The sequence below is a fragment of the Micropterus dolomieu genome, linkage group LG17 (genome assembly GCF_021292245.1).
Source record: "Micropterus dolomieu isolate WLL.071019.BEF.003 ecotype Adirondacks linkage group LG17, ASM2129224v1, whole genome shotgun sequence".
NCBI classification, from domain to species: Eukaryota; Metazoa; Chordata; class Actinopteri; order Centrarchiformes; family Centrarchidae; genus Micropterus; species Micropterus dolomieu.
Window position 1 is genome coordinate 1,420,832 of NC_060166.1, and position 19,385 is coordinate 1,440,216.

Sequence of the window (19,385 nt, forward strand, 5' to 3'; positions counted from 1 at the left end):
AGAGAGGAGCAGAGGAGGACACAGACTCTCCACAGCTGACACAGAAAGTTCTACCTTCCAAGTAGGACCTGAACCATTTCATTGCAATGTCCTTCATGCCCACCCACCGCTCCAAACGAGAGATCAGGATTTCATGGTCCACTGTGTCAAAGGCAGCAGTCAGATCAAGAAGCACAAGAATAACACAATCCCCGGAGTCAGTAGCAAAAATGATATCATTAAAAACTTTTAGAAGAGCTGATTCTGTGCTGTGTAGGGTTTTTAAACCAGATTGAGACCCTTAAAGGATATTGTGCTCATCCAAGAAGGCCATTAATTGACTACAAACTATCTTTTAAGGTTTTTTGGGCTATATTTTGTTTCATTTTTTGAAAACTTATGTTTGATAGTATTTTATTTCATTGTATTTTTTCACATATTTTTAAGCCTTGCCAGTTACTTTATTTGGCCTCTTTTTTAAATTTATGAGTATATTAACAACATTTAATTATGTTGTTCCCCCGTGTTGATTGTACTTTTTGACTGTTTGAAAAATGTAGAAAAAGTTAAGACCCACAGGTAGAAATTAGTGTTGCGTCGTGGAAAGAACATTTCGTTCATTTGACCTAATCTTGTATATGACTCAAATGAACGAAATTTTAATGAACGAGATTTGAAAATTCAAGTCTGTCAAAAGAGTCACTTTTACCATAACTAGTAGTAATTCCTATTGAAGAATGTTTATATCAAAATAAACAGTTTCCTGAAAGTTTGAACGTTCCTCTCCTTTCACTTTTTGTGAACATTATAATGTAGTAGTACAACTGAAAATAAAATTGCTCATTCAGCAAAACTCGCATGTACTTTAAGATTACTGTAAAACATCAGTATCATGAATCATGTTTCAAGACCCGTCGCTAGGTAGGTCCCCCAAATTTGTTTTATTTTATAATAAACTAACAATAACAACTACAATAACCTACCTTGTGGACATTTTTTGGCAAACCTTACATTGGAAAGTGTGTTCCTCTTGAAAACACGTTTAAAATTCAGATCAGATTTACCTTTCTAACATTCCTTTTAGTGATCCCACGGTACCAGGGTTAATTGATCTTCATGACTAATGTAATCCTCATGACTTCAGATAGAACAGACAGGTGACTATCAATGATTGTCATGTATTAATTTAATAAATCTCCAGTAAACTCAGAAAACAGCATGTTAAGTGGTTTGTGCCTGCGTACTGTCTTACAACACTCTACAACAAGGTTTATTGTGCTGTGTGGAGATGATGCTGCAGTCGGTCAGAAAAAGGAGTACGAATGTTTGGTTTCCCAGCTGACATGGAGAGGAGGAAAAAAGGTTGACTCAGGTCAACAGGAGCAACTTTACCATCAATAAAGAAGCTAACAACATAAAAATATGCGACGTACACATCACTGGCTTAATGTTTGGTTTATTAAAAACATCACTGCAGATCATCTTCAGGCTCCACTGAACCCCCTGTGATTCTTGTGCTGAGAGAGGGAGAACAAGAGAGAGAGAAAGGGTTAGACTAGTGTTTCTCAACGGGGGCGTTCCGAGGACGATCGAGGGCGCTGATCTGCTTTTGGGGGGCGTTTGTTGGTTGGAAATTCTAAGGCGAGTTTACACTATTCACAACAATACGAGTTTAAACGTTAAACTACTTGCAAAAAAACTGTGGCCTGCCACATTAAAACCTGCCAGTTTAGTCCACTGCGACTGAACGAGACGGTGTATTTTTTCTCCATCTACTAGTAGTGCAGCTTCGTGCTGCCTTCAAGGGAACAGGAAGTCAGAGTATCATCTGTAAGATTTTACCCACATGGCGTTTACTGTTTAAACTCTGGAAAATTGACACTCTCTTTCTTGGTGGAAAAGTGTTAATTTCTCTGAGGAATACACCGTGAACGTCTTGTTGTCGCAGTGGTTACACAAGAGGGATATTCCGCTGTCGGACTTATCCTGAAAGCAACTTCGCTGCGACACCAGCGAGTGACGTGGACGCACCTCGCGCTGTGAGTCACAGACTGTGCCAAAGCGGACATATTCAGGAGTTTCGGTAGGCTATACAAATGTAACGTTAATCAGAGGTGCTGAAGTTAACATGTTTTAACATTTGTGGTGAGCTTTCTGTCTGATCACAGATGTTGTCGGTTAGTTTAATTTCCCCCGGCATGAGCAGCTCCTCGTGTCATCCAGTTCTGTGTCTGTCAGACGGTTGAGGGGAAACTTCCAGTGAATCAGTAACATAATGCAGTATAAAGCATGTAGTAAAATATTATGAATTCTCTTTAAATAGGCTAATGACGTTGGTCTCCCATTACGACTTTTTTCTTTACATGTCAGAGAACACAGATACGTGAGAGAGATTCTGAATGTGCAGAAAGGTTTGAACATGAACAGATTATGATATGATAAGTTATTAACAGATGAGCTAATAAAGTCCAGTCAATAACTGAATTAAAACGGATTAATTTATCACTGAGATGAAAAGGGGCCACAAACACATTTAAAAAGGTTACTTCCCCTCATAAGAGGAGGTGAGACTTAATGTGTGTTGACTCAGCAGGGATGATATTAAATAAGTTGATCTACAGGAGAAAAATATTTAAAAGCAATAAGAATACCTGAGAGCCTCACTAGATTATATTCTATTATAATTATATATTTTGAATTGTCACCTGCCACTTGAATTTTTAGACATTTCCACCATAAATTGCTGCAGAAAGGGCAGAAATTGCAGGAGAAATTTTCACCAGAATGCAGGAAATTAAGTTTTTAATGCTCAAAATCTTCTGGGGGAGGACCCCCCCCCCCCACTTATTAATTGCCCCATCCAAGAAAACAGTATCTGGCTTCAGACAATTACTTTTCACATGGCTTTTTGTTACCTTGTTAATGTTTTTAATAACAATAGTAACAATAATAAAAAATTTGCAATATTCAGGGCAAATAGCAAACATCTTTTTGATGGGGGGTGGTAAGAGACCTGGATAATGGATAGGGGGCGCTGGGCCAAAAAAGGAACCACTGGGTTAGACAAACCTACACATCTGTAAAGATTCATCCAGGTCATAGTTATCCAAGAAAAGTTGAATCGGGAGCATCTGGACTTGGATGTAGATGACATACAAGAAGAAGTCCAGTCAATTCAACCTTCCTTGTAAACAGGTACTTTGAGGCAGACCAGTTTGTCAGGACCAAAAAGGTCATCATCTTTGTGCATTGTCCTCAAACCTGTAAATAGTAAAGCTGCTGATCAAAGCTTTACTTTTTAAAGTTACACAGAAGTAATAAGAATTAACTGTTAAACAGTATTGTTTCTTATTTTTGAAGTGGTAAAATATTATTTTCATTAAATATTACATTAACAGTGCCATGTCACCTACTACTACAGATATTGAGGAAAGAAGGAATATAAAGTCTAAGAAGGGAAGAAAGAAAGGATGCAGACACTAAGAGAAGAGAAAGAAAATATAACATTTTACGTATGATTTCTTATAAATGGTGTATTGTAATAGGCATTTACAATCATGTGTTATTTTCTGTCTCACCATGGTCCACTCAGTACTCTTTAGCATCACTGCTTCTCCAACACGCGGTATACTGCTCTAATATAATTCATGTTTACTATGAAGATTGTCTACACAACTGCCTTTTTAACACAGTTTTGTAGACAAATTTGTCATAGCTGATTGGGTAACACCTGTGACACACCCACCAAACTGGAGAAAACATACCACAAGCCCGTCACACGTTTCAAACTGTTGCAAAATGTTTTGAGAATTAACTCGCCCCTGTTGTTTGTAGTGTCCGATGGGGTCCCATGAATAAGAGGACAGAATTTGAAATTTATTCAGAAGAAATTACAGGCAGCAATTACAGGCAATTACAGTGGAGGTGGAACAATGGGTGAATAACTGGAGTTTTAAGGTATCGGTTGCAAAGAGACAAGTTATATGAGACATAAAGAAGTGTCCTTAAAACTATATGACCAAACCCTTGAACAAGTAAAAATTGACAGACTGTTAGGTTTGTTTGATTGTTTGATGTTGTTTGATGAAAAATTTACCTGGAAACAGCACACTGATAAGGTCAAAGACAAATGCAAAAAAATCAATAACCCTTTAAAAATGTCTATCAGGAAGGGACTGGGGGGCAAATACAACATCATTGCTTAAAATATATCAAGCCTTGATGAGATCTACAATAGATTATGGATGTATAGCATGTATGTCAGCAGCAGAATGGCATCTTAAAAAACTAGATGTGGAACAGGCGCAAGCTTTAAGGGCATGCAGTGGAGCATTTAAGACCTCTCAGTGGCTGCCATGCAAGTGGAAATGGGGGAACAGCCACTAAGGATAAGAAGACCAAGAATTATGCTAACATACTGGGTTAATCTTCAGGGACACTGTAGCTCTCACCCCACTAAAGCCATCCTAGAAGAATGTTGGGAACACTGTAGCTGTTTCAGTTTTGGATGGGTGGGAAATGATAAAGCAGAAAGCCTTGGCCTTTGCAGTATAAAATATAGCCCTCCATGTTTTTTTCTAATCCATCCGTGGACCTAAACATACAGCATATAATCAAAAAGAAATCCAAGCAAGCACACTTAGGAAGAATAGCAGAACGTTACATAGAGCAGCACTATATAGATAAGCGCATGGTGTTTACTGATGGCTCTAAAGATCCAGAGACCGGACGGACAGGAGCTGTTATGTACATCCCAGCATACAAAATAGGCATTAAAAAGAGAACCAGATCATCTGTCAGTATATATAGTTGAGCTTATGGTCATTTTGATAGCATTGCAGTGGGTAGAAGAAAATAATGAAGGCAAGGTGTCATTGCATCAGATAGCTGGGCAGCACTCAGTAGTATTAAATCTGTTAAGTCCTGTAGGCTAGATCTGGTATTTAGTATTCATAGTTGTCTGTGTAGAATATATCATAAGGGACTGACTGTCTGCCTTGTTTGGGTTCATGCCCATGTAGGGGTAGAGGGAAATGAAGACGCTGATATTCTGGCAAAACAAGCACTCAAATAAAAGTCAGTTGACATACAAGTTCTGTTAAGTAAATCTGAAGGTAAAACAGTCATTAAAGAGGAAATGCAAGAATACTGGGAACTAAATGAAACTGGGAGACATAGATAGATAGATGTTTATTTAGTCCTTGCGGAAATTCATTTTGTGTCATACAGCAAACGTCAGATAAACAAAATCAACAGACCAACAAAGACAAACCGCCCCGCCACCCCAGGTGCAGCTCCCCGACACCCCAGGATTCAGCTCTTTTTTTATCTCATTCTTTGTTAAGAAATCCAATACTAATAGGTACAAATGACCCGTGGGCCCAGTTGGTTCGGAGACATGGCACCCTAAACCTTCTGCCTGAGAGTAGCAGCTCATACTCATATTGAACAACAGAAAGTGTTCACTGCCAGGCTAACCCCATCTCTCTGTCAAAGCCCAAAAGAAACACAGGTGAACAGGTGAAGCAAACCACCATCACTTCCGCCCATAACCCTGGTGGACACACCCACCCCCCACAATCCGAGTGCAGTGAATAATATGAATGAGACCATAAACATTGAACAAATGGGAGACTTACAGGTGGCTCCTACAATCTCTAATAATCGCCTGCCCCTTCCTTACCAGTCGGTCATCGTCATGCTAGTTTGCTGTACCCCTTCAATCTTACTGGACATATTAACTACCTTGTGCAGTTTATTTTTATTATTCACCAACAATGTGAAATACCAGGCAATCGAACAAAAAGTTAGCATTTCTGTGCGAACATTTCTACATCTGATTTATTGAAGCATCTGCTCACAGCAATGTGAAACTTACAGAAAGAAAGTCCAGCAGCTGCTGTCACTGATGCTTGGACTCGTCGGGCGAAAGTGGCGTTAACGTAACTGCTTTATAAACAGGCTACATGTGCAGAAAAACAGCAGTTCAAAAGTGGGGATTTACTTGAAACGTTAGGCCTAGGCCATGCTCTGTAAAAACCACACTCCTTGCTGCTGTTATGGATATGATGTTAGTTAAAAAGCCCCCCGCTGTCATTCTGTGGGAGACACTGGAAAGTAAAGTAATAATAATACTTTTTTAAGGAGTAATAAGTAACTAGTAATATATTACAATTTCTAGTAACTTGCCCAACACTGGTCATATATTACTCCTGCCGCAGTCTTGATGTTGGCAAGGGGGTACACTACGTGACAAACACCTGACCAAACTCCCTGGGCAGGTAGAATGGCCTAAAGGACAAAGATAAAAGTTCAATTTCCTCCAAACAATGAGAGTGTATAGTTCCCGCTCCATTTATCATTTATATAGACACAAACAAAACCCTGCCCCGTTTTTAACCCGTTACCTGTGAGTCTCGGTCCAACCTTATAGGGTCGCTAAACCCTGTGACTTCTAGTGTAGGGTTGTCAATCGTCTCCTTGAGCCATGTTTCGGTAAAGCACAGCAAACAGTATACAGAATCATGTTGGTCTGGGAAGAAAACTGTGGGTGCTAAGGATAGGACCCACAGGGCTTAACCACTCACTTTATAAAATAGGTAAACACCCAACTGGACACTGTGTAAAATATAATAGTTAAGAGATAATTCAGCATGTGCTGGTTGAGTGTAGGGGCTATGTGGAGACAAGGAGGGAAATAGTAGCAGTTGTAGAGAAAGCTAAGCCTAGGTTCACTGTCGAGAATCTGCTTGGGGATAAAATATGGGGAATATCTAAGCACCTCATTAAATATCTGAAAGATACGGATTAATGGAGAGGATATAGGTTTTTCAATTTTTATTTTGTTTTTTCTGTTTGTTCTTTTAAAATGTTTGTTTATTAGATTTCAAATATGTTAGTCTGCAAATTCTCTGTTCCACTCTTCAGTCCGGTAGGTGGCGGTAATGCACCTAAATCCTGTATGCCAACCGCCAATCAAATCAAAAGAAGAAGAAGAACCTTCCGCGTGTGTCACGTGGTGAGCCCGCACAGAACTGATACAGAAGAGGCTGCATCATGGAGCACGCGGGGGTGTCGTTCACAGTGAGAACGCGCTTCGACCGGCTGACAGATGCGTACAGATGTTTTCTGACTGACTCGCGCCCCAGCCAAAGCGCTGCCGATGCGGCGGCTGTCATCTTTTCCGGGGTGTGTGGACAGGTTCCCGGTGAGGACAGAGTGCTCTGCGGCGGCAGCAGTGCGGAGCTCACCTGCGTCGGTGTCAGTCTAGTGGGGAGGATCGCCTCCAGCCTGGCGTCTCAAAGGCTGCCTCCACCAGTTACGCTGTACTGCGTGGACATCCTGAGGGTGCTGGTTGAAGACCTGGATCTCATGTCACAACTTGTGAGTGCCGCATAACACCAGAACTGCGTATAGCTACAGTAACACGATTCACTCACATTGAATTTTTTAAGCGACGTAATTATGCGAAGGCGGATTTATCAACATGTCAACTGTATGTAAATACAGTGTTTCCCACAGAATGACAGCGTATCAGACATGATTAAACGGTTGAAACGTGGACAAAAATCATGTAGGCCTATAGAAAACATGCGACACCGCAAATGTGGTGCTTGACAATTAAGGGAGAAACTCGAAGCAGGTGCAGCAATATTACTTTATATTTTGCTGTTCTTTTTTGTAGCTGAAGACAGCAGTGGAGACGCCTGCTGCAGGCGGGCTAGTGACTTGTTACAAGTAACTTAATTTTGCAAAATAAATAAAAAGTAATTGGCAACTTTTCACGTTCCTTTTTTAAAACTGTAGTTTACTTTTACTCTTTACTCCAGTATTTTCTGTGGGCCAGTAATCTACTTTTAATGTGGCTACATTTTCCATTCATACCTTCATAACTTCACCAGTCTGTAATCTGCTATAGGTTTCCTTAACCGAATGATGTCAGCCAGGCTGTGTGCGTGCAGTTACGCAGAAGAACGCCAGGTCTCCTCTGTGGTACAGTGACAGGCGCTTATCACAGATATGAATGAGCTGGGCAGGTGTAAACATTTAGAAAATAAGGCAAATACCTTTTCAGTTAATGGCTTTATTGTTCTACTGAAACAACTGAAACCCAGTGAGCCACACCATGGCGCTGGTGACCGTGGTGTAGATCGGCCATTCCAAATTTAAGATATCACATCGCATCCTGTTTTTAGCATTTTTCACAAACATTTGTTAGCTTATAATTGGGACATTTTGTGTCGGATGAAAATTTCCTCTACAAACCTTTATCAGCTTGGTCCAGAGATGGTCTATGCCAAGTTTGGTGCTGACTGGAGTTGCCGCTTCAGAGATGTTAATTAAAATAACTTTTTCAGTTTTTGCAATTTAGCAAATAAAAATGTCATGACACAAAGGCGTGTCCTATACCATACGAATCAGCAGTATCCCCCAAACACGTAGACATAAGGTCTGCTGGAACCCACTCGGGCTTGGACCCCTAATAATAAAATATTTTCTACCGTGGCATCTAAACAGCCCTCTTTCCCACAGGTCCATCACTTTCATGCTGAGGATCAGATCATCTCACAACTGGCTGCAAAGAGCATATCAATGTGTGTTTTCTATCATCTCCAACAATCTGTGAGTTCTGAGTGCTGCAGGCTGCTGAGCTTTTAGCCAAGTTTGCTTAGAAAACCTGTTCATTTCTGTCGTTTTTACAGCCTATGAAGTCCATTTTATGTGAAACTCCTTTACTGAGAAACTGCCTTTGATCACCCCACCTTTTCACCTGGTTCATCTATACAGGCTCAGGTTGTGTCCAAGCTTTGTTTATATGTTGACTGTATTTTAAAAGGTTCAAACAAACCAGTTTTAACAAATAGTAAATGTTCTCTGTCACTACATAATTAAATAAATAACAAAGAAGACTCTTTTGTTAAAGCAAAATCTGGCTGGTACAACATGGTATCAAGCTCCTCAGGCTGATGGACTGTTTAAAAAAAAACAAAAAAATATTCTCTGTCACATACTGAATCTGAATTTATAGTAATGTGTAGTAATGTGGGTTATATTTATATTTTCAATGTATATGCATCATGTGCATTCAATAAAAACATTAGACAAACAGATAAAGGATGTTACACTGGCACAGTGGAGGAACAAGTGCCATAAATTGCACTCCAAATAATTGCTCCAGGCCAGTGGCAGACTCAGGCTGTCTGAGGGGCAGGGTCGAAAAAACCACCACTGCCCTAGGCTGCGAGCTAAAATGTATCTTTTTTTTTGTGCAGACCAACTAAACTATCTATGTGACGCTAGCAGTTAACTGGAATTAATAAACTGGGAGTGTAGTAAGTGTCCCCACCATCAACACTGTCTCCACATTCCCTAGACTTTACAATAGTATATAGTCTCTTTGTAGGAACTTCAGTACATGCAATAACATTACAATCAACCTGTTCAGTGTTTGTTCTCATAGAGAAATGACTGTCAGGGCATGCAAAGAGATTGGCCTAAAGCTGCCCTACAGATTTGGACATTGACATGGCAGGTCAGGAGATTCAGACAGAGGGGTGGTAGGGTTTTCAGAGGCAAATAAAAATCTGTGTTTGAGCTGATCAGTAGTGATTAGCAGCGATGATTTGACCTAAACCTAGTACCTTCATATAGCAGCACACTGACACATTTTATGTGTATAATATATACTTTCATTTTCCAGAGTACTGTCAGTCCTGTCTGGGAACAGAAGTGTGTGCAGGCCTTTTACGGCTCACCCCCCGGTACCGAGTTGGATGCCTGTCTGTGGTCCTTGACCGAGGTCTTAAAAAGACTTCTTAAAGGAGGTCATCAAGGTAACGCTTTGTCCATTCAGTGTGAGCAGAAACTGTATGTTCATTTAGCTTAGATCTGAGTGATGTCCAAACTCTGCTGATGTGTGGAGCGTGTTGCTCACTATCTCCCACTAGGACGTCAGTCCCTGAAGAGCTCATCGAATCTGTCACAGAAAGAATGTTAAAAACAACTATAGCCCGGCTGATACTAGCTTTTAAATTCCAATACCGATAGCAATAGTTGAGAGTTACAGAATATCAATAATGGTGTAACAGGCCATATTCATTCTTTTGCATTAACAGGGTTAGCGCTACAGAACGCCTTTCATCGCAATGTAGACGTTCATCACTACATTGAATACGTACGTTCGAAGAAGAAGTAATAATATACAGCAGGGTCTGCAAATAAGTTTTGCATTGGAGCAATTTATTATCCATTAGAGGGTCAGAATATAACACATATATTTGAAGTCATTGTCATTTTTTCCCCCTCTCTTTCGACAAATTGATTCTGCAGCGACAGTTTCTCAGCTCACAATACAGCATGTGCTACAGTGTGTGTGTGTCCTGGTGTTTGATCCGCATCCATCAACCTTTGGACGCTTTTTCATTTCTCCAGTATCTTCGAGGTATGTTTTCTCCCATTTGGTGGGTGTGTCTCAGGTGTTGCAGAATCAGCTGCGAAAGGTTTGTAAACACAACAGTGTTAAAAGGGAGGAAAATTCAGTGCGTACACGGCAGAGTGTTCAGGGAACCACAGTTTCAGCAAGAAAAAAACGTTTTGCTACGTTTTGTCTGCGCTAAACTCAGCCATGTTATCTGACAGCTCTATCAGAGGTGTGTCAAGCAGGCTACAGACTCTTTTAATGCCATTTGTCAGTTTAATGTCAGTTTTTCAAAGTAAAAGCTCAGTTCAACTCCAAATACTGAATTACAGTAAACAACTTCCTCGCGCTTTTATTTTGCAAAACACTAGAGAGGAAGTGATTATGTGAGTAACTGTTGCTGTCATGACTGAGCTCTATTTCATAAGGGTGATCCGATCAGGATTTTGGGGGCCGATCACAGATTGCTGCAAGCAGTATCTGCCGATACCGATCGGTTCTATTTGAAGCCTTCTATTTATCATGTCATATATTAATTTAAATATTCTTAACAACACTGTATTAAAGTATTAAAATTAACAGAAGATAATGTATTGTGAATTGTCAACTGTTTACTTTTATTGACAGGAAACATTCAACATTCCATGCCCTCTGTTAGAAACACACCTTAAACAGCTTAGAGCTTAACAAATAGAACCTTATTTCAGAATAAATTACAAAAAAACTGTCATTGTTAATTTACACAAACTTAAAGTGTAATTAAACTTAAATTCACTTAAACTTAAAGTGCAGGGCAAAGAGAAAAAGTACCATATCTTGGGATGTCAAGATAAAAAGGCATGAGGTATTTGAGTATCTAAAGCTTGTCCTCCTGCTGTAATGAACTGAAAATTGAAGCCATTTTGAAACTATGGTGGGCTGCCATGGTCTCGATAATTAATGGGAAACACTGGATGGTATATAGGCGCTTCGATTGAATGTCACTGAATGTGTTCTGGACTACTTCCAACAACGTGGCTTTTGTTTTTACACCGTGGTCCGTCTCAGCTGTTTTCTCCAGAAGACGAGTTAAAGCTCTGATGGATGGTAGAACATCTGCAGCTGATGCAGTTGATGCGCTGATCCGTTGCGTGAGCTCTTCACACGGGGCAAGTAGAGAAATCCTATTTTCCACCAATTTCCACTGGCTGCCGGTGAAAATGGAAGGCAAGTCATAGTCAGCTCCATAAGCACATAGGGCACGCTTCTGTTCCAGCAGACTCTGTAGCGTACAAACTGTACTGTTCCACCTTGTAGGTACATCCTGTTGTAGCCTCTTAATAGGCTGGCAAAGTTGCTTCTGAATACTTTGAAGTCGAGAGTAGGCAAGCTGTGAATGTTTGACATAACCGACGATGCATCTTCCACAGGCTATAATATCAGCGATGCTGCGTTGTGATAAAACTCCGTTGGCAACGGCAAGCTGCAGTGTATGAGCCATGCAAAGCAGGATGGGTAGATCCGTATCCCTCATGGCCTTTACCATGTTCTTGGCATTATCCGTTAAAATAACGTGCACTTTTTCCTAGGGGATTCCCCATGGGCGAAACAGACATAGGACATACAGTTGAACTCCAAATATCTCTTGTAAAGCTGATTGATGTGATGTCCTTTATAAGGCTGTTAACATGTGCAAACACTGTTTGGTATAACTGCGGTAGGCATTCAATAAAGGTCGTAGCAGAAGCCCTAGAGCGACTGGGCAGTGCATCTGATCATCGTCCACACATCGTCTGGAGGGCATTTACGACCAAATGCCGATGTCTCAACGACATTTTGCCAATTAGCATTCGCTGTGCATACAACGTCTTGGGGAACTTTAAACATCGGGCCAACATCTGCAAGACGTATGTGTGCTATCTGGGTAGGCCACTGACAGACAACATGGAAAATGTAGTGAGTGTGGAACATTGTCACTGTTTCTGCACCACAGTCCATCATAAACCACATAATAGAAAAGGTTTATACAATCATTGACAAGGGGAAACATGTTAATTCTCTCTGCAAGTATGGACCCTCGCCAAAACTGCCCGCCAACAATAATAGGTTAACCGTTCAGCATAAGCCATGGCGATCGACCCCGGTAAGAAGTGAACCACCATTGTGGTACTGAAAACCCAGGGTTAACCGTGAAATTGCAGATCCTGGAGCTCTGCCAGTGTGGCTGTGAATTTGCCACAGGCTTCGGACGCTGCACAAAGGTGTTAATCATCACTTACTGTGTCCCCTTTGTGGCGCTCATCAATGGCTTTAGAGTAGACTGGAAAAATCTGAAGTCGGTCTGACTAATTCTCTAGGACAGGGGTCAGCAAATAAGTCTGGCATCAGGCCAAATTTCTTCAAGCCGTTAAATGGCGGGCCAGAACAAAGTCAAACCATACGAAATCATGTGCACATTTAGCTCAGTTGGTGTGGGACTCCCGATGGGTAGATAGTGAGATCAATTCCATCTTATTGCAGATATTTTTTTGTCCCTTGTTAAACAAATTGAATAAAAGGACACTTTTGCACATGCTTACATAAAGCATGTGCTACAGTGTGTGCGCATTCTGGCGTTTGATCCGCATTCATAAACCTATTATTATTTTAATTTCCCTGAGAAAATTCAGGGGAATCCAATCACACGTTTACTGACTGCTTTTTCAGAGGTGTGTCAAGCAGGCCAGAGACTCTTTTGAATGTCCTTCAGAACTCTTCAAAATAAAACCTCTTCATAAACTTGACATGAATCATTGCTGCAAAAGATGTTCTTGCCCATTTATTTTAGAGGCACAATCACTTAAGAGGAAGTGATTATGTGAGTAACTGTTGCTGTCATGACTGAGATCTATTTCAGCACCAGCCGTTATCTATTTATTTATTTTTTATTTTTCTGCTATCAAAGCAATCTAGCCGCTGGCCAGATATTATTGCTGGCGGGCCGCCTATTGCCGACCACTGCTCTAGGAGGTATTTCTTAAAGTATGTAGTGTGTGAAAAATCCAAAAATAACCTTAAAATTCTAAATGTGATGTGTTTAGGGCATCGCTCCAAGAGGCTTTTTTGTACATCTGGACATGAAACATGCGGCACAGAAATTTCATACATGTAGGTAAAACGTACCGCAGGGTCTGCTTCGTTGAAGGTCACTTCCTATTGCCAGTAGGTGGCAATCAATCAATCAAATTGACTAAAGAAAACTGTATAGAAAACGTTACAGATCATAAGGTGAAGTAACAAGGCGTTAACGTAAAGCTAGCTCATTAAGTAGCTTACCGAGACGCGTCGTATTCATCCACAGAGCAACAACATTACGTGCCGCCTCTTCAGATGCTCCGGTGTTTCCAGGAAAGCTCAGCTTTGCAGATGCTGCAGTTAACAACCTTTTTTTAGCTGAGTGAAGAGTGAACTGCTCCCACACTTTGGAGGTTTGAGGTTGTGAAGGTGTTACTGCAGCGCTGATGTTGTGTTGTTTTAGTAACTTTACTGTTCACATCACTTTACTCCGTTAAGCATGAATGAATCGATGGCAACAAATTTAATAATCGATTTTCGTCGACTACGTCGATTAGTTGTTGCACACCTGATAACAAGCAATGCGCCGATCCAAAGCCAACCCATCTGAGAAGTTAAATGGAGCATGAAGAAATCCAACTTTGCGCAGATGCTTGTCAGACGCTATAAATATAATTCAATGTACGATCTCAGGCCGACATCATATTTGTATCTGGGAAGTTGCATGACATATGGTTTTACTGAATAATTAAGTATAATTTCTTAATATATCTACCTAAAGAAACCTCAATTCTTGACTGGCTACTCTCCGCTGTCTCAGAGGACGACACCTTTTGTGCTGTGTCTGCCACTGTAGCTGTCCTTCGCTCTTTGAAAGGGTAGGGGGCAGTGGTAGAGTGTACAGTTTGTGGCAATGCACAACCTCACCGCTAGATGCCACTAAATCTTACACACTTAACCTTTAAATGATTTCTTTAAAGAATTGTGACCAACATATTTTGTTTCCAAAAGGGGGATCAGAGAGTGTGTGCCTATTACAGGGGTATCACACTTCTCAGCCTCCCTGGTAAAGTCTACTCTAAGGTGCTGGAGAGGAGGGTTTGGCCGATAGTCGACCCTCGGATTGAAGAGGAATGCGGATTCCGTCCTGGTCATGGAACAACGGACCAGCTGTTCACTCCCGCAAGAAGACTGGAGGGGGTCTGGTAGTCTACATGTGTTTTGCAGATCTGGAAAAGGCATAAGACAAGGTCCTTGGGGGGGACCTGTAAGTCCAAAGCGAGTGCTGTGTACGGATTCTTAGTAGTAAGTCGGACTCTTTCCAGGAGGGGGTTGGTCTCCACCAGGACTGTGTTTTGTCACCAATCCTGTTAGTGATATTCTTGGACAGGATATTGAGGCATAGTCGGGGTGGGGAGGTGTTGCAGTTCAGTGGGCTGGGGATCTCCTCGCTGCTTTTTGCAGATGATATGATCCTGATCAGTCCGTGACCTTCAGCACTCACTGGATCGGTTCGCAGCCAAGTGTAAAGAGCTGGGATGTGGATTAGCACCTCTAAATCTGAGTCCATGGTTCTCAGCAGGAAACCAATGGAGTGCTCACTCCAGGTAGGTAATGAATGCATACCCCATTGAGGGAGTTCAAGTACCTTGGGGTCTTGTTTGCAAGTGAGGGGACAATGGAGCGTGAGATTGACAGAGCAGGGGGCGCTGTATTTTATTCTCACTGCACCATTGTGGCAAAAGATAGCTTAGCCAGTAGGCAAAGCTCTTGATCTACCAGTAAATTTTTGTTCCTACCCTTCACCTATGGTTATAAAGGCTGAGTCCTGACTGAAAGAAGTAGATCGCTGGTACAAGCGGCCGAAAAGAGTTTTTGCAGGAGGATGGTTGATGTCCCTCTTAGAGGTAGGGTGAGAAGCCAAGTTATGCGTGAGGAACTTGAGTAGAGCCGCTGCTCCTTTGCATCTTATACCACTGGGCGCCATCCTAAGGAGGTGTTACAGGCACTTCCAGTTGTGTGGAAGCCTCGGGGAAGACCCAGGACTAGGTTGAGAGATTAAATCTCCACACTGGCCTGGGAACGCCTCGGGATCCCCTGGTCAGAGCTGGTTAATGTGGCTTGGGAAAGGAAGGTTTGGAGTCCCCTGCTGCTGCTGCCCCCTTCAACCTGACCCCATATCATATATGCAGTTGAAAATGTATGGATGGATAGATGGTTATTTTGTGAGCAAAACATTTAGCAATTTAAAAAAAAAACTTTGTTTGTGCACTCTGGTCCACAAACTATGTAATGGAGACACCTGTCGAATTCACGCTCCAAAAAAGTAAATAAGGTGCAGCATATCATCTATCTATCTATCTATCTCTGCTGTTATCTAGTTAGCTCAATTAGCCAGACAGCTAACTTAGCAGTCCTATTAGAAGACCTCGTCCAGAATGGGCAACGGACCTGTTCTCAGCAGCCTCCCAGTGAAAACAGCTGGACCGTGGTCGAACACGGCCACCAAGACCGACGGAGGACAGGATGACCACATACAGTGGGGAGAACAAGTATTTGATACACTGCTGATTTTGCAGGTTTTCCTACTTACAAAGCATGTAGAGGTCTGTCATTTTTATCATAGGTACAATTCAACTGTGAGAGACGGAATCTAAAACAAAAATCCAGATAATCACATTGTATGATTTTTAAATAATTCATTTGCATTTTATTGCATGACATAAGTATTTGATACATCAGAAAAGCAGAACTTAATATTTGGTACAGAAACCTTTGTTTGCAATTACAGAGATCATACGTTTCCTGTAGGTAGAGCGGGTTGCCCGTTAATCGGAAGGTTGATGGTTCAGTCCCCGGCTCCTCCAGGCTGTGTGTTCTTGGGCAAGATACTGAACCCCGAATTGCCTCTGGTGGCTGTTCCGCCAGTGTATGAATGTGTGTGAATGTTAGTTTCTGTTTGAGCACTTAGGCTCAGTGTATAAATGTGAGTGAATGGTGAATGCAGATGTAGTGTAAAAACACTTTGAGTGGTCGAAAAGACTAGAAAGGCGCTATACAAGTACGGAGCATTTACATTTAGTTCTTGACCAGGTTTACACACACTGCAGCAGGGATTTTGGCCGACTCCTCCATATAGACCTTCTCCAGATCCTTCAGGTTTTGGGGCTATCACTGGGCAATACGGACTTTCAGCTCACTCCAAAGATTTTCTGTTGGGTTCAGGTCTGGAGACTGGCTAGGCCACTCCAGGACCCTGAGATGCTTGTTACGGAGCCACTCCTTAGTTGCCCTGGCTGTGTGCTTCAGGTCGTTGTCATGCTGGAAGACCCAGCCACGACCCATCTTCAGTGCTCTTACTGAGGGAAGGAGGTTGTTGGCCAAGATCTTGCGATACATGTACAGTAACTAAAAAGATGCTGAATGATGCTAAATAAATAAATGCAAATGATTACAAATATCCATGCATTCTGAATTCTACAGAACCTTTTATTTGAAAGAAAGGTATGATAAGTGGGTCAGCAGTTGCTGCCATTGGTGGTTTTGTTTCTTGTCTCACATTAATTATATATTTCCAAATCATTAAATCGTTTACGTTTTCTTTATAGTGGGGAAATCAAATACTCAGCCGCAGCTAATTATTATTTACATTAACTGCCAAGTATGTTTTTTATTAATTAATTGTTCTTCAAAATGTGTTTGTTTTTTTGTTTTTTTATATTTAGTTTGCAGGGATTGTGTTGCTGTGTCTAATCTCTTATTTTAAATGCTTGTGTTTTCTTCTGTCAGAGGTCCTTGGGAAGCTTCTGGCAGCTTTTGACTCCAGCCTGTGTGCGCTATTTTCAAGGTTTCTCCCTAAAGAGTGTTGGATGGGTTTGACCTGCAACAGTCACTGGGGAACAACATTCTGCCTCCTGCTTGACCTGCTGGAGGTGCTGACTGCATCCAGTCTGAAATGTGGACCAGGTGTCTGTCTGAAGAGTCAGAGAATAACCCACATTCACTCTTCAGCACTCCTGGCAATAATCAGTTGCTCCTCAGAGTATTTTGTCAAAAAGCGAGCGCTGCTGCTTTTAAAGAGAGCCATTCTTCAGAAGGCTGGAGAGGACTGGGCTTTAGGAGAAGCGCTGTTCCATGGGCTGAAACATGAGCACCTCAACTCTGATATGATCATGCTGGCTCAGAGTGTGGTCACAGCAGTGGCTGCTGATTGGTTACAGAGTGTTCAAGTGGAGTCTGCCTCTTTCTTTGGGGGGACCAGACACACCAGAGGAGATGAAGGTCAGAAACCAGACTGTGTGATGCTGAGAGCTGTCAGCGTGCTTCTTCTCAAGTCCATGGAACTTCACATCCCAACGGCTGCTGTAACAGGTGAGACTCCATGATGAAAGGGCACGTCATAAATTTATGTTGTTGAGTTTAAAGTCAGAATTATGTGAATAAAGTCAGAATTCTGAATTTAAAGTCAGAACTCAAATAAATTTTTGGCCCTAATCCTCTTCCGTAATACAGTACTGTATGTATTGTGTTTAATTCTGGATTGATGTCACATGAGAACAGTTTGATGGAGTTGATGCTTAAAAACAATGCTTTGAAGGGAACTTTAATTCAAGTAAAGTGTCAAGATGTTTTGGTTAAAGCAGCGTTAGGACATTTTTTGGCCACTTGGGGGAAACGCAACATCCTGCAAACACAACACTCACATATATGAAGTTGATATGTGAAATATGTTTGCATTAGCACAGTTATCTGTTTACACACAGAGCAAAATCCAGCAGACACGAGCCACATTAGCATTCATTTATTGTGTTTGTGTCTATGTTATCAATGTCAGTCCAATATTCACTCTTCTTTTATCTCTGGATGGGTCTCCACCAAGGTTATAATTGTTAACAAAGACAAACAAAATAACGAAAACTAGATATGGAAAAACATTGTCGTAAACTGAAAATGAATTGTAGGTTTGCAAAACCAACAATACAGTTGTGGCGACTGCTGTTACGAGGAGAGACCCATGTAACGTTGGGGGAGGCTAACTTAGCTAGGGAGACCCAGGTAGGGAACATGTTCATCTTTTCTAATTACATGTGTACAAAATAATATGAATGCAACAACTGTATGGAGTTATGTTTTGTTTAGTTTGTGTTGCAGGTAACTTAGTGAGTCACTGTCTCTGGGGTTTTCTTTTCCTTGTTTTGTTTTGTTCCATTCTGATGGTCTGGCTTAAGATCTTGCGTGTGGGATAAACTTGCTTAATAAAAGTTCAGATTTTAATATAACTGCTTTCCAGTCATATTTGTCTTCAGGGGTGCTAGGGACCTGTAGTTTGTGGCTTCAAGGGGAGCCTACACTATCTTCCAATTTCTTAGCTGTCCATCAATTCAATTCAATTCAATTTTATTTATATAGCGCCAAATCACAACAACAGTTATCTCACAGCGCTTTTCATAAAAGAGCAGGTCTAGACCGTACTCTGTGATGTTATTTACAGAAGCCCAACAGTTCCCACCAAGAGCAAGCACTAGGCGACAGAGGCAAGGAAAAACTTCCTTTTAAGAGGCAGAAACCTCGAGCAGAACCATGGCTCAGGGTGGGCGGCCATCTGCCTCGACCGGTTGGGGTGAGAGAGAGAGAGAGAGAGAGAGAGATGTAAGGAGAGAGAGAGGGGAGGGAGGCAGCCTACACAATATACACACAGAGGTACAGACAGTGAAGGTAATGTTGCTATAGACTAAATGAAAAATGGTACAGATATTTATAATAGTGTTAATGGTAACCATCGTAATGTTAATGATTATAATAACAATAATAACAATAAGACTAGCAACAATAGTCGTTGCAGTAGAGGGTGTCGAGCAGGAACACAGGGGCAGCAGGTGACCCGCAGCCACAGATCCAGACTCCACAGCTCCAGAGCCAGAAAACCTGCAGGAAGTGATAGGAGAGAGGAGAGAGA

General features: G+C 41.5%; 1 protein-coding gene across 4 annotated transcripts in view; it reads left to right on the plus strand.

Annotated features, from left to right (window-relative positions):
- The first annotated feature begins 6,974 nt into the window (after positions 1–6,974).
- The window catches only part of lins1 (lines homolog 1), a 24,251-nt gene continuing 11,840 nt past the window's right edge, over positions 6,975–19,385 (plus strand). For 2 of the 4 annotated variants that reach the window (XM_046074906.1, XM_046074907.1), the window contains exons 1-4: positions 6,977–7,362; positions 8,512–8,601; positions 9,680–9,812; positions 17,219–17,800. In XM_046074906.1, the coding sequence (XP_045930862.1) occupies positions 7,036–7,362; positions 8,512–8,601; positions 9,680–9,812; positions 17,219–17,800 (1,132 nt within the window). In that variant the 5' untranslated portion in view covers positions 6,977–7,035. Of the gene's footprint in view, positions 7,363–8,511; positions 8,602–9,679; positions 9,813–17,218; positions 17,801–19,385 lie in introns of all 4 variants that reach the window. The other 2 variants (XM_046074909.1, XM_046074908.1) reach the window with 2 other exon arrangements.